Source organism: Nerophis ophidion, linkage group LG05, assembly GCF_033978795.1.
Source record: "Nerophis ophidion isolate RoL-2023_Sa linkage group LG05, RoL_Noph_v1.0, whole genome shotgun sequence".
In the NCBI taxonomy this organism is placed as follows: Eukaryota; Metazoa; Chordata; class Actinopteri; order Syngnathiformes; family Syngnathidae; genus Nerophis; species Nerophis ophidion.
Genome location: NC_084615.1, coordinates 24,347,538 through 24,362,774, shown reverse-complemented (window position 1 = coordinate 24,362,774; position 15,237 = coordinate 24,347,538). Strand labels below are relative to the sequence as shown.

The 15,237-nt window shown below is 38.8% G+C and overlaps 1 protein-coding gene across 3 annotated transcripts in view; it reads right to left on the bottom strand.

Annotated features, from left to right (window-relative positions):
- mdn1 (midasin AAA ATPase 1) overlaps nt 1-15,237 on the bottom strand; it is a 279,890-nt gene that overhangs the window by 152,543 nt on the left and 112,110 nt on the right. For all 3 annotated transcript variants that reach the window (XM_061900349.1, XM_061900350.1, XM_061900351.1), the window contains exons 44-49: nt 11,489-11,648; nt 10,329-10,445; nt 10,052-10,260; nt 9,829-9,977; nt 5,705-5,904; nt 1,928-2,148 (exon numbers count right to left, since the gene is read on the bottom strand). In XM_061900349.1, coding sequence (XP_061756333.1) covers nt 1,928-2,148; nt 5,705-5,904; nt 9,829-9,977; nt 10,052-10,260; nt 10,329-10,445; nt 11,489-11,648 — 1,056 coding nt within the window. The remainder of the gene's footprint in view (nt 1-1,927; nt 2,149-5,704; nt 5,905-9,828; nt 9,978-10,051; nt 10,261-10,328; nt 10,446-11,488; nt 11,649-15,237) is intronic.

The following is a 15,237-nucleotide window of genomic DNA, read 5'->3' as shown; positions in this document are numbered from 1 at the left end:
ACAATATTTTACACATGAATGTGCACCGGTTTTACCTTTGGTGTTATGAATGTGCTATTTTCAGATTAAAGTGTTTTTGTTGACAATATGAAAATAAAACTCCTTTTAGCAGACTGCACATTTGTTGGTCGGATGGTTCATCATGTTCTTTATGTACTCAAATTTCCCATGGAAAGGACACAAATTGCTGTTTTAGCATATTTCATTCTGACTTGTTCCCTTATAGGCCTACTGAAACCCACTGCTACTGACCACGCAGTCTGATAGTTTATATATCCATCCATCCATTTTCTACCACTTATTCCCTTTCGGGGTCACGGGGGGCGCTGGCGCCTATCTCAGCTACAATCGGGCGGAAGGCAGGGTACACCCTGGACATGATGAAATATTAACATTGCAACACAAGCCAATACGGGTTTTTAGTTTACTAAATTGCATTTTTAAATTTCGCGCAAAGTATCCTGTTGAAAACGTCGGTATGATGACGCATGCGCGTGACGTCTCGGATTGTAGCGGACATTTTTTTCCAGCCCGATCCAAGCTATAAGTAGTCTGCTTCAAGCGCATAATTACACAGTATTCTGGACATCTGTGTTGCTGAATCTTTTGCAATTTGTTCATTCAATAATGGAGATGTCAAAGAAGAAAGATTTGGGTGGGAAGCGTTGTATTGCAGCTGCCTTTAGCAACACAAACACAGCCGGTGTTTCCTTGTTTACATTCCCGAAGGTGAAGCTTTACTATGGAACGGAGCAATCAAGCGAACATGGTTCCCGACCACATGTCAACCGGCAGGTTTCGGTGAGAAAATTGTGGTAATTAGTCGGCTCTTACCGTAGACATGAGCGGAGCTTGCGTCCTCCTGCAGCTGCGGACTCTCTTACCCCCTCCCACCAGAGACACTGGCGGTCACCACACCTTACGACTCTCAGGTCCCATATAATCTCACTAAAACACTAGTAACACAATAAGCAGATAAGGGATTTTCCAGAATTATCCTAGTAAATGTGTCTAATAACATCTGAATCGCTCCCACTGCCCTCGCCTTTTTTTTTTTTTTCTAGTCCTTCACTCTCACTATCCTCATCCACAAATCTTTCATCCTCGCTCGAATTAATGGTGAAATCGTCGCTTTCCCGGCCTGAATCGCTCTTGCTTCTGGTGGCTATAATTATAAACAATGTAAGGATGTGAGGATCTCCACAACCCGTGACGTCACGCGCACATCGTCTGCTACTTCCGGTACAGGCAAGGCTTTTTTATTAGCGACCAAAAGCTGCGAACTTCATCGTCGATGTTCTCTACTAAATCATTTCAGCAAAAATATGGCAATATCGCTAAATGATCAAGTATGACACATAGAATGGACCTGCTATCCACGTTTGAATATGAAAATGTCATTTCAGTAGGCTTTTACGCAGCCTGTTACTAGCCATATGTAAATTCCGTTAAACTTTTTAAATACAGCAGATGGTGCCATTATAAAATCAGCACAGTTTCAATACGATCAGTGACTGAGTGGCATCATTTACCCATCGGTGGTATTAGTTAAAGTACCACCGATAGTCACACACTCTAGGTGTGGTGAAATTACCCTCTGCATTTGACCCATCACCATGTTCACCCCTTGGGAGGTGAGGAGAGCAGTGAGCAGCAGCGGTGGCCGCGCTCGGGAATCATTTTGGTGATTTAACCCCCCCAATTCCAACCCTTGATGCTGATTGCCGAGCAGGGGTGTAAAGGGGACCTACCAATCTCAGGGTGAACATTAGGCCACTCAGCAATGTTAGTTAATTAGTTGCAAGAAAGTTGAGTGGCTATTGCCTAAAATTTGAAATTGTCCAGCCAACACCATAAGAACAATGGCACAAGCAAGGTGAAAGTCTCCAATTAGTTTTGTTTTACTCTCATGCAGTAAGCAACTAACCATTGGCGTATTTGTAGCTCTTTCTCAAATGCGAGAGCCAGCGACATCGCATGATCCAGTCTCCATGAGAAGCTCTTTCCGTGATAAGTCTGACTGCTGGGGCCATCAGCTGCAGAACGTCAGCGTCTGAATGTATACTTCCCTCTGGGAACACCAGAGTTTCGTGCACACCACTGCTCTGCAAAACCTTTTGCAGGTCACTCAGGCATAATGGGCGATTCCTGTCCAAACACAAAGAAGTGATTAATTATTTCATGGAGTGATTGATTTTTTTTTTTCTAGCCTTTATCAGTCAGAGCAATCTAACATAATACATGCAGTGTTATGTGAGGTGGCAATGTTAGGGGGCGGTATGGCGTAGTGCGGGCTTGGGCAATTATTTTGACTCGGGGGCCAAATTTAGACAAACAAATGAGTTTGGGGGACGGTATATCTAATTTTAGGAACACTAATACAAAGCCTCACAATAATGTCTGATTGAATGCTGAAAACAAATCGCCTTAAAAAACGGAATTGAATTTCAAATGTTCTACTCAAGGAGACGCCCAGAAAAGACACCAAAAATGTGGGATTTATGATATTAACTATGAAGGATAAAACACTGAATATTGACAACATATGAACACCACACCCCCTCTCCATCCACATGTTTTACAAGTAAGCGAAACGCAAAAAAAATGCAACAAACAGCGAAATATGAACACAAAGGGTAAAAAAAAAACCCCACCTACAATCTGATACATCCGTTTTATTACTAAGCTTTAGAACTTTGTTGTAAAAATCTCCTTCCCTGTCTGTCCCTGACACCAGCATTTCAGGCTCTGGTAACTAGAGATGCGCGGTTTGCGGTCTCATCCGCGGAGTCCGCAGATAAACCGCGGGTCGGGCGGTTGACATGACGAAAAAATAGATTTTAATTAGATTTGGGCGGGTGGCGGTTGAACCATCCGTAAATATTTGATATACATGGTCCTGGGACCGGTATCCTTTGCCATTCAAAGAGCCATTTAAGACCCCTGTCATAAAGCAAAGAAGACATTAGGAGATGCTATTATCCTGTTGAATGACTGCCGGCAGTCACCCAGTTAATAAGTATTAGGGTGTGCTATGAAGCCTTTGGCTTTGTTGCCTTCTACAACATGTACAATCTGATTGTCAGTCCAGCATCATGTTGTGTGTGGCTTCCGAGGCACAACGCACACAACTGCAAGGCATACTGGGTGACACAGAGTACACTAACGGTTGTGATATAAACAATTTTAACACTCTTAGTAATATGCGCCACGCTGTGAAGCCACACCAATTAAGAACGACAAACACATTTCGGGAGAACATCCTCACAATAACACAACATAAACGCAACATAACAAATACCCAGAATCCTTTGTATTCATGACACTTCCTGACTATTTTATACACCCCGCTAGCAGCAAACCCCGCCAACACCCCCACCCCACGTGCGTCGGTAAGGTGGGCGGGGTTGGGAGCGCGGGGGTGTAAAATATATTCAGGAATTGTCAGGATACAAAGGATTATGGGTATTTGTTGTGTTGCGTTTATGTTGTGTTACTGTGAGGATGTTCTCCCGAAATGTGTTTGTCAATCTTGTATTGTGTTGCTTCACAACGTGGCGCATATTAGTAAGTGTTAATGTTGTTTATATCACAACCATCAGTGTACTCTGTATCACCCAGTATGCCTTTCAATCTTGTACGTGTGATTGCGGAAGCTGCACACAACATGTTGCCGGACCAACAATCGGTTCGTACATGTTGTTGAAGGTGTCTAAGGCAATGGCTTCACAGCACGCCCATATTCTTGACATCAGGATGAACGCTATTGGATAGTCGCGAGAACGTTAGCGGCTCCAATTGTCTTCACTACTCTGTGAAACAGGTTTAAATAGCTCTGTGAGTGGTAAAGATGGTCGACCTCTGATATATTGCAGCGGGCGGTTGGCGAGCGGGTACGGTCCTGATAAAATGTTGGTTCGGGTGAACGGCGGGTGGATGACGACTTTGGTGATGCGGATGATATAATTGCCTATCCGCGCATCTCTACTGGTAACACTCTGTGGAAACGCTTCCCATCCACACTTCTTGGTGCCTCGTCTGAGCTGATGTGACTTAGATTACCATAGTAACTAGTATACCATGCAGAAGCGCAGATTCCAGCCATTGAAATACTTTGTATAGTTCAGGGGTTGGCAACCTGCGGCTCTGGAGCAGCATGTGGCTCTTTAGCGCTGCCCTTGTGGCTCTCTGGAGCTTTTACAAAAATATATGAAAAATGGAAAAAGATGAGAGGAAAAACACATTAAATTTTTTAATATGGTTTCTGCAGGACAGGGGTCGGGAACCTTTTTGGCTGAGAGAGCCAAAAAGCCAAATATCTTAAAATATATTTCCGTAAGAGCCATATAATATTTTTTTTAACACTGAACACAACTAAACACGTGCATTTTTAAATAAGACCAACATTTTTAGAGTATAATAGGTCTCTTATTCTTTGTAATAACATTGTTATTCTGAAGGGGCCTGCGAGCCTGCAGCGACATGTGCGTAGATGGTCTACCTGGGCCTTGTTATCTAATCACCTGTCGCTCTGTTATAAGCAGCAGCCAGGAGGAGAGACTGGGTTGGGGCTGGAAATACTATTGCTGGAAAGCAACTGAGTGACTTATTGAAAAATAAAACAATACTGTAACCCTGAAACAGGCTCTCATGTCGGTGCTTGGGGGTCTGAAGAACCCCCAGGAGGGCAAGCCTCACACTAACCAATAATAAATAAATAACTTCTTACCAATAATGCAACTTCTTGAACAGGTGCGGTAGAAAACGGATGGATGGATTAAAAATGCATGAGAATGTTTTATATTTTGAACATTATTTTTAACACTGTGATTACAAGTGGAATTATTCATTACTTATCGTGTTAAGCAACGTCAGCTCAGATTTAACAGAGAGCCAGATGCAGTCATTAAAAGAGACACATCTGGCTCTAGAGCCATAGGTTCCCTACCCCTGCTGTAGGAGGACAAACATGACACAAACCTCCCTAATTGTTATAAAGTACACTGTTTGTATTAAACATGCTTCATTGATTCGAGTATTTGGTGAGCGCCTTTCTGTCCTACTAATTTTGAATGCACAAAGGTGAGTTTTGTTGATGTTATTGAGTTGTCGGGCGGTAGAGCTCGGTTGGTAGAGCGGCCGTGCCAGCTACTTGAGGGTTGCAGGTTCGATCCCCGCTTGCACCATACTAGTCACTGCCATTGTGTCCTTGAGCAAGACACTTTACCCAGTGCCACCCACACTGGTTTTAAATGTAACTTAGATATTGGGTTTCACAATGTAAAGCGCTTTGAGTCACTTGAGAAAAGCGCTATATAAATATAATTCACTTCACTTCACTTGTGTGGAGTGCTAATCAGGCACATTTGGTATCTGCATGACTGCAAGCTAATCGATGCGAACATGCTGTTAAGGTTAGCTGTATGTACATATTGCATCATTATGCCTCATTTGTAAGTAAATTTGAGCTCATTTAGTTCCCTATAAGTCCTTATAATTCAATTTATAGCTCGTGACACACTATCTATATGTAAAATGGCTTTTATTCTTTTGCGGCTAAGGCAAAATATCGCTATATATATCGTGTATCGTGACATGGCCCACAAATATCGAGATATTAATAAAAGGCCGTATCGCCCAGCCCTAGTTGAAATGTGGCAAAATATATCGAAGAAATCTATTGATACGTTGATTGAGTTCTCACCGTTTGCCCTGCAAACTGAGGGCGTTGAAGCAAAAAGACAACACCTGCCCGTCACGGAGGACAGTCGAGAAGCACGAATCCTCTGTGGAGAGCAACGCGGATGGAAGGCTGTCAGGCCAAACGCCAGCACACAGTAACTCACTTCCCCAGTCCTCGTTGTCCAGGACTGTCAGCTTCTGCTCAATCACCTCCATGGCTAGCTGGAAGAAATAAAATTCACTGGAAATAAGCGCAAACACTAGATTAGGTGTGTCAGTGTGGTTTTCATTGAGGGCCACATTGCAGTTCTGGCTGCTCTCAGAGGGCCGCATCTTACAGTGAATGTATCTGAATTATAATATGTAATCGCTTCATTATGGTGTTCAGAGGTGGGTAGAGTAGCCAGAAATTGTACTCAAGTAAGAGTACTGTTACTTTAGAGATGTACTACTCAAGTAAAAGTAAGGAAAAGTCACCCGAATATTTACTTGAGTAAAAGTAAAAAGTATGTTGTGAAAAAACTACTCAGGTACTGAGTAACTGATGAGTAACCTGATTGTTTATAGATGACGGCAACAAGTAATGCACAAAAACATAAAAATAGCAATGAACAAATTCAGAGCCAGGAATATCTCTTAAGCAACTAAAACAATAATATATATTAAATAATATATATTTGGTTTTACACTGTATTGAAAAAAAATTTGAAAATGAATTTAACCTTTGCAACCTCATGATACTATTGGCTAAGTATTATATTCATAAATGTACCGACCTGTTTTTTGATTTAGAACTCTACATTTAAACACTCTACCTCTAACAACCAAAAAGCTGTGAAAACGATGATGCTGTGTTCCAAATTTAAGTTATTTACTGAGATTGAGTGAGCCTATGGCTTTGCACTTTGTTTATTTTATATATACATTTTAATTTTTTTTGCATTCTATTTTAGTTACTTTGAATTTACAACCCCCTGGCGCTGTTTTGTACGGTTTCGATACTGTATTGTACTGTTTTTGTACTTACTTTGATTATTATTTTCAACTGTTTGCAAATGTTGAAATTTATAAATAAAGGTTTATATAAAAAAAGAAGAAGTGTGCAGTTAATCATGTGACCAAAAAGTTCTATTTTGGTTTCATCTGACCACATGACATTCTCCCAATCCTCTGCTGTATCATCCATGTATCCATTTTGGTATAAACTCAACTCGTCGTGTTTGGAGGAAGAAGAATACTGAGTTGCATCCCAAAAACACCAAACCTAATGTGAAGCATGGGGGTGGAAACATCATGCATTGGGGCTGTTTTTCTGCTAAGGGGACAGGACGATTGATCCGTGTTAAGGAAAGAATGAATGGGGCCATGTATCGTGAGATTTTGAGCCAAAACCTCCTTCCATCAGTGAGAGCTTTGAATGGTTGACCAAATACTTATTTTCCACCATAATTTACAAATAAATTCTTTAAAATTCCTACAATTTGAATTCCTGGATTTTTTTTTCACATCCTGTCTCTCACAGTTGAAGTGTACCTATGATGAAAATTACAGAGCTCTGTCATCATTTTAAGTGGGAGAACTTGCACAATCGGTGGCTGACTAAATACTTTTTTGCCCCACTGTACATACATTTTAAGGACAAAGCTTCGTGTTAGCTATGTGTTATAGGTGACAATGTGTACTATTAATTATTACACAGGTAAATACAAACAGTAAAAATAAACAAAAAGACAATGTCATGAGAAAAACTGATATTTTGATACCAATAACTAATAATCTACTTTCACCTAAAACACGAAGTTGACCATAAACTTTATCTTTAAAGTATAACTAAAGTCCTTTTTTTTTTACAAAATAAATCTAAATGGCCCCTATATCCTTTGACTTTTCAGTATGCAATCCTTAGTAGAAGACGTTTGGACACCTGAGTTTTATTCAATGTTTGTAGTTTCTCGTATCACATTAAATATTTTTGCTTTTTTTTATTGTTTACAATTTTACTATCGTGGTTTTATCCAACAATATGCCTTTGGGCACACCTGTGTTTATACAATATTTTTTTTTGCATTTTCATATTGTTTTTCAAGTTAAACAGACATGCAATTGTATGCATTGCATGCAATTTTTCAGTCGAAATTGAAAGAGCGAATACATTTAGTAGGAAAAAATTAAGTTCTTTATTGATGCACTTTACTTTGACGCTTTTGCGGGCTGCATAAATCAATGTGGCGGGCCAGAACTGGCCCCCGGGCCTTGAGTTTGACACCTGTGCAATAGATGATAATTCCTGAAATAATAGTTTAGGAGGTCCGTTTTGGGACATTTTATTGCAGGGTGTCCCCAAAGTCTAAAGACTACAGTAGTGTTAGTTATGTTGTATCCTTTTGGACTGATTGAAATGTCAACACTGCACGGCTGTGTTTACATGCACATTGTGACATGGTGGTGACGTGGTTATATCACTTCGGTTTGTCTGTGCGGAGTAACGCATGTGCTCCCCGTGCTTATGTGGGCTTTCTCCGCATACTCAAGGTTTTTACTACATCCCAATAACATTCATTTAAAAGATTAATTCATGATAATAATTAATTTAGGACTTTGCTTGTTTGTATATATGTTGCAAATGACAGTTACGTTTATCGTTACACACCTTAAGAGACATATTTTGGTATTTGACTTATGCTAGCTGTTGGCATATTAACATGCTAACAATCTAACAGCTAGTAAGTGTCAAATACCAAAATATGACTTGTAAGGTGCGTACCTATAAATTTAGCTAAAAAAAGATAGAATGCTAATGTTAGTATGTTAATATGCTAAAAGCTAGTATGTGTCAAATACCAAAATATATGACGTTTAAGGTGTATACCTAAGAATTTAGCTAAAAATTATAGATTGCCAATGTTAGTATGCTAATAAGAATTTAGCTAAAAACAATAGCATATTGTTTTTAGCTACATTAGCATAGTAACATTAGCATGTTACTATGCTAATGTTAGCATAGTAACATGCTAACATTAGCATTCTATCTTTTTTTTCAGCTAAATTTAAAAAGGTAAAAATCTTAAGAGTAATATTTTGGTATTTGACACATACTAGCTGTTAGATTGTAAACGTTAGCATGTTACTATGCTAACATTTAGCATAAGTCAGATACCATAAATATATGACTCTTAAGGTGTATACCTTTAAATGCAGCTAAAAAATTTAGAACGCTAATGTTAGCATGTCCATCCATCCATTTCCTACCGCTTATTCCCTTTTGGGGTTGCGGCGCCTATCTCTGCTACAATCGGGCGGAAGGCGGGTTACACCCTGGACAAGTCACCACCTCATCGCAGGGCTAATGTTAGCATGTTAATATGCTAAAAGCTTGTATGTGTCAATTACCAAAATATATGACTTTTAACGTGTATACCTAAAAATTTAGCTAAAAATGATAGATTGCTAATGTTAGCATGTTAGTATGCTATCTTTTTTAGCTAAATGTATAGGTATGCACCTTAAGAGTCATATATATTGGTATCTGACTTATGCTAGCTGTTAGCATATTAACATGCTAACATTAACAATCGAACAGCTAGTATGTGCCAAATACCAAAATGTATGACTCTTAAGGTGTATACCTTTAAATTTAGCTAAAAAAAAGAGAACGCTAATGTTAGAAGATGCTAAAAGGAAGATGTCAGGTTCAAACACTTATGACATCTATTAAACAAGACAAGAAGCAAAAAATTAAACAGAGACATAATTAAATTTGGCTCAATTGAGGAGAGACGTCTGGACTGTCCTCTTTGTACAGTCTCACCACGCTACGGCGAAAATTGTACGCCTCCTCTTTTATTTAGACTTTCCCTGAATACATGGCAACAGCTGTCCAAAGTGTACTCAAAGTTAGCTAGAATAGGCTGCAGCTCACCTGTGAGGCTTTTGAGACAATTAGTATAAAAACAGATGATTGGATTAATGGTTTGCACTGTAAATTACACCTCAATGAGCTCTCTTAAGTTGTTTTAAGGTCATTGGTCACCTCCATAAGCATGTTCTTGTCAGTGTTTAAATGCAGTTTGTAAAGGGTCTTTGCTGCTGTGTTCACTTGATGTTAAATGATTAGAGAGAAAGTAGTGCAGTGATGATAGGTTATACCTTCAGGTTGACTGTTGTGCGTTGACTGAAAGCGTAAGCCTCTCCACAGGCATGCTTCAATGCACTTGGTGAATCCACACCTCTCTGCAGTTGGCAGGAAAGTAGGGTGGCGGCATGAAGAATGGAAGCCATTGACGAGGCAGGAGAATCTAAGAAAAGCGGGATTTTAATGTGCTAATTCTGCTGAAGGACTGCATACGGATGTTGTTTTGCAGATGCTCACCCCATATGGCACCTTTGATGCCTGTATGTATGTCAATCAGCAAATTGCAAACACAGTCTCCCTTCACTCCTGCAGAGTGTAGCAGTGTTTTCAAATCCATAGCATCCCAGGATATTCCGTCATTTTCCCCAGGGATGTAAACCTCCACTCCTCTGTTCCTCATGGCTCTAGAGAGCTCTCCATGCACAGGGTCCATTGTCAGGAACAACCTGCTCAGCAGAAAACACATATTTAATCATGTATGAGGTATAAACAGCAATCAAATATTTAATATTACCTGAAATTAGGATGCGGCGTGATTTTCGGGGTGCTCCCATCTATTATCCCACGTTCATTAATGGTGAGAGATCCACCAGGTTCCAGCAGAGCATTGAGGCGATCCAGTACAGAGGCACTGAGCACAATAAACACTTTAAATTAGAGATGTCCAATAATATCAGACTGCCGATATTATCGGCCCATAAATGCTTTAAAACATAATATCGGAAATTATCGGTATCGGTTTCAAAATTATCGGTATGTGTTTTTCAAAAAGTAAAATTTATAACTTTTTAAAATGCCGCTGTGTACACGGACGTAGGGAGAAGTAAAGAGCACCAATAAACCTTAAAGGCCTTTGCGTGCCGGCCCAATCACATAATATCTACGGCTTTTCACACACACACACACAAGTGAATGCAAGGCATACTTGGTCAACAGCTATACAGGTCACACTGAGGGTGGCCGTATAAACAAGTTTAACACTGTTACAAATATGCGCCACACTGTGAACCCACAACAAACAAGAATGACAAACACATTTCGGAAGTACATCCGCACCGTAACACAACATAAACACAACAGAACAAATACCCAGAACCCCTTGCAGCACTAACTCTTCCGGGACGCTACAATATACACCTCCTGCTACCCCCCACAAACACCTCAACCTCCTCATGCTCTCTCAGGGAGAGCATATCCCAAATTCCAAGCTGCTGTTTTGAGGCATGTTAAAAAAAATAATGCACTTTGTGACTTCAATAATAAATATGGCAGTGCCATGTTGGCATTTTTTTTCCAAAACTTGAGTTAATTTAGATTAGAAAACCTTGTTACATTGTGCATTAAACAACGTAACAAGGTTTTCCAATACAAATGATGCGGGGCATCACAACAAAATTTGGCATAATAATATTTTTATTTCACCAGTGTATAAATTGGTATCGGTAATTTAGAGTTGGACAATATCGGCAAAAAAAGCCCTTATCTCTAATCCAACCAAATTCCTCTAGACAAATGCCCCCAAAAAAACTTTCATAGCTGCTGAAGTAGCATACATTTTCCTATGATCTCAGCTCCTGTAGATATATAGATAATATTGACTATTTAGATGCACACTTGGAATAACATGAACAGTAGTTCTGCCAAAATCTGTAATGAAGAGTATGTACTGCTTACCTGCAGAAGTTAACATTGTCCATGAGCAACCAGTCGCCAGCCTGCAGGGCTTGGATCAGCATTCCATCCAACCACTCAAAGCCTCCACTGTTCCAGCCATTCTCCAGCTGGGCCATCCGCTCTTTCAGCAGCCTGAAGTCCAGTTGCAGCTTTGACATATCTAGGAGGTTTAGGAAATGATATGACGAAGTGATGCAATAATGTCTAAATATATGCATACTGTATATGTTTTTTTACGATGCTACCACAATATTGTCATTGGAGATTTGTTAAATACCAACAGTGTCAGGTGTCAAGCACAAAGACAATGCATGTCCTGCTTTAAATACTTAAGTATACATCCTAAATAAATTATGTTTTTCTTTGGATGTACACGGTCGACGTGGATGATGATGAAAAGTAAAGATTTTGAAGGTTAGTGTAGTCCAGAAATGTCAAACTCATTTAGCCCAGGAGCCGCATGGAGGAAAATCTGTGCACACGCGGGCCGTACTTTTAAAATATTGGCATTAAAACTAAAAAAAATAAAGACAACTTCAGATTGTTTTCTTTGTCTTACTTTGACCAAAAGTAGAACAATCACATTCTGAAAACATTACTAAAAAATATAGGAAAAAAAATACCTGCAGCGGTAAATTTTAAAAACATGAAGGAAAGAAGAACGTGAATGGATGTTTATAACTGAATAAATTCACATATGCAGGGTGGGGGGTTGCGCACAAATGCCGTCCTCTCCAAGGTTTCTCATAGTCATCATTGTCACCGACGTCCCACTGGGTGAGTTTTCCTTGCCCTTATGTCGGCTCTACTGAGGATGTTCGTTGTGGTTTGTGCGGCCCTTTGAGACACGAGTGATTTAGGGCTATATCAATAATCATTGATTGATTGATTGATTGACATATGCATTACAATTAGTTTTATTTTTTTTTGTGAATTATGTATTGTTTATGACAACCTTTTTCCAAAACACAATATAGAATGTGAGATACAACATGTATCATTTGTTTTCAAACAGGTTACAAAAAAGTGGGACCCCAAAGATTTACTGTGGGACCCCATTTGTATGACTTGATGGGGTCCCTAAGATCCCATTTTGAAAATTCCTAGCACCAACACTGACGGGGTACTGGTGCGTGCCAAACAGCAGCAGGCGGCTGTTGCCTGCGGGCCGGTTCTAGTAGTAATCAAATATCATCCTGGGGGCCATAGATAATTCATTCCTTGACTTTGAAACCCCTGGTATAGTGTATAGCAGTGGTTGTCAATCTTTTTTCAGTGAGGTACCCCCTGTGAACATTTTTAATTCAAGTACCCCCTAACCAGAGCATAGCATTTTTGGTTGAAAAAAAAGATGAAGTAAAATACAGCACTACGTCATCAGTTTCTGATTTATTAAATTGTATAACAGTGCAAAATATTGCTCATTTGTAGTGGTCTTTCTTGAACTATTTGGAAAAAAAGATATAAAAATAACTAAAAACTTGTTGAAAAATAAACAAGTGATTCAATTATAAATAAAGATTTCTACACATCAACTTTAAGTGCCCTCTTTGGGGATTGTAATAGGGGTCCATCTGGATTCATGAACTTAATTCTAAATATTTCTTCACAAAAAAAGAAATCTTTAACATCAATATTTATGGAACATGTCCACAAAAAATCTAGCTGTCAACACTGAATATTGTATTTCTTTTCACAGTTTATGAACTTAAATTCATATTTTGTTAACATATTATTCAATATTTATATTTATAAAGGATTTTTGAATTGTTTTTATTTTTAGAATATTTAAAAAAAAAAATCTCACGTACCCCTTGGCATACTTTCAAGTACCCCCAGGGGTACGCGTACCCCCATTTGAGAACCACTGGTGTATAGCATAGACGTGGGAATCTTTGGGCACCTCAGGATTCAATTACAATCCAGGGCCTACGATCTATTTTGAATTGAATATTGGTCTATCTTTAATTATTGTATTTACTTAACAATAATGTATATCACACATGTATTATTTCATTTAATATATGTATACCCATTTATAACAACACTGTGTGGCTATTATTCTCTCTTTTAACTTAAAACAACTTGCTAATTTCCTCTTCTTAGCTGTTTACTCTTTGCTGTAAAGTGGTGCCAGTTAGACTTCCAAGTACTTATTGTTTAGTTGGTTCATTACCTCACATTCAAGCTAGATTAGCGGTTAGCTCTCTCCCTCTTGTTGTACTATTTCCACATCTTAGAAGCATCTAATTACTTGGTTTAACTTACTTAAATAATTGGTATATGTTGTATTCACTGATGTGACTTTTGAACGAAAGTAAACAAAGTGGTGGTCTACCAAACCAACAAGCCGACTGTACAGCAAACAGAGTGTGAACTATCGGAGTATGCAAAGAGCCTAGATTTTACCACTAAAACCAGATACGAGCTAAAAATTCAAACTATGCAATATAATTGATCCCTATTAGAGATCAAAAAAGATTTGTTGAGTATCTATCTGTATGTGTATCTATATCTGTCCGTCGCGTTTCCAGACGCGGTGAACTATCTGGTGCTCCAGACATTATTCTACACTACAAAACCAGATGAAAACTTCAAAAAACATGGAGGTCTACAACATCTTTGTGTGTGGCTGGGTCAAGGAAATATATATCAAGACTCCCCCGGAAAAATCATGCATCGGTTTTGCACGGTAATGTTGCATTTCACGTCTACAACCATTTTTGTTGCCTTATTGATGTAACACATGGCGCTTATGAGTATGCGTGTTTTTCCACACACAGAAGGTGCACAATTAATTCTGATCGGGACAACACTGGTAGCTTACTTAAGTTCTGTTTGGTAGTTTCGTTATAGCGCCCTCAAAAATTTGAAAATTTAACACCAAGACTGAAGTTTATGCATTTTTTAAATAAAGTAACTCAAGTTAATTTTTAAGACCCCTAATGAGATTGAAGGAGAATTTTACGCATTTTAAGGCTTTATTTTCAAATTGTTGGATTTCAGGCTTTTTAAAGCCCTGCAGATACCCTGTATTAGCAACTGAAAAATAAAACAAAACGTACCAAAAATCTGAGCAAATATAGGAGCATTTGGATGTACCTTTCTAGGGCTGACAAAACACCAGATAAATCGGAAGGCAATATTTGTAAAAGATTAATCGGTCATTGTTATTAATGAGAGTAATCAAGAGTAAATAAATAAATCCATCCATCCATCCATTTTCTACCGCTTGTCCCTCTCGGGGTTGCAGGAGTGGCTAGTGCCTATCCCAGCTGCATTCGGGCAGAAGGCGGGGTACACCCTGGTCAAGTCAAAAATAATAATAAATATAAAATAAAATCATTCTTACCACTAACATCTATAATAATGTGAGATGCATATATTTAAAATAAACTGATCCAACTCAATTATTACAAATTGGAGTGATTTTTTTTCCTTGATAAAAATGAGTTAAAAATAGAAATTAATAGAATATATAATAGAATAACGAGCAGTCTTTTGAACAGCTCTTTTAAAGTGTGTCTGATTCTGATTCTGATTTTACAGGAACTCAAGATTCGGATCTCGAGAAAAAAATCCTGAATAACTAATATTTTCTTGTAGTTTAGGTCCCTGGCCTGCCAAACAATAGGAAGCCATAACAAGAAGAAACACTGTTGCCAACTTAGCAAATTTGTCACTAATGAGGCAAGCTCGACTTACACAGGTACTAGTCGGAGGCACACTTGGAAGAGTTCAATAATTGC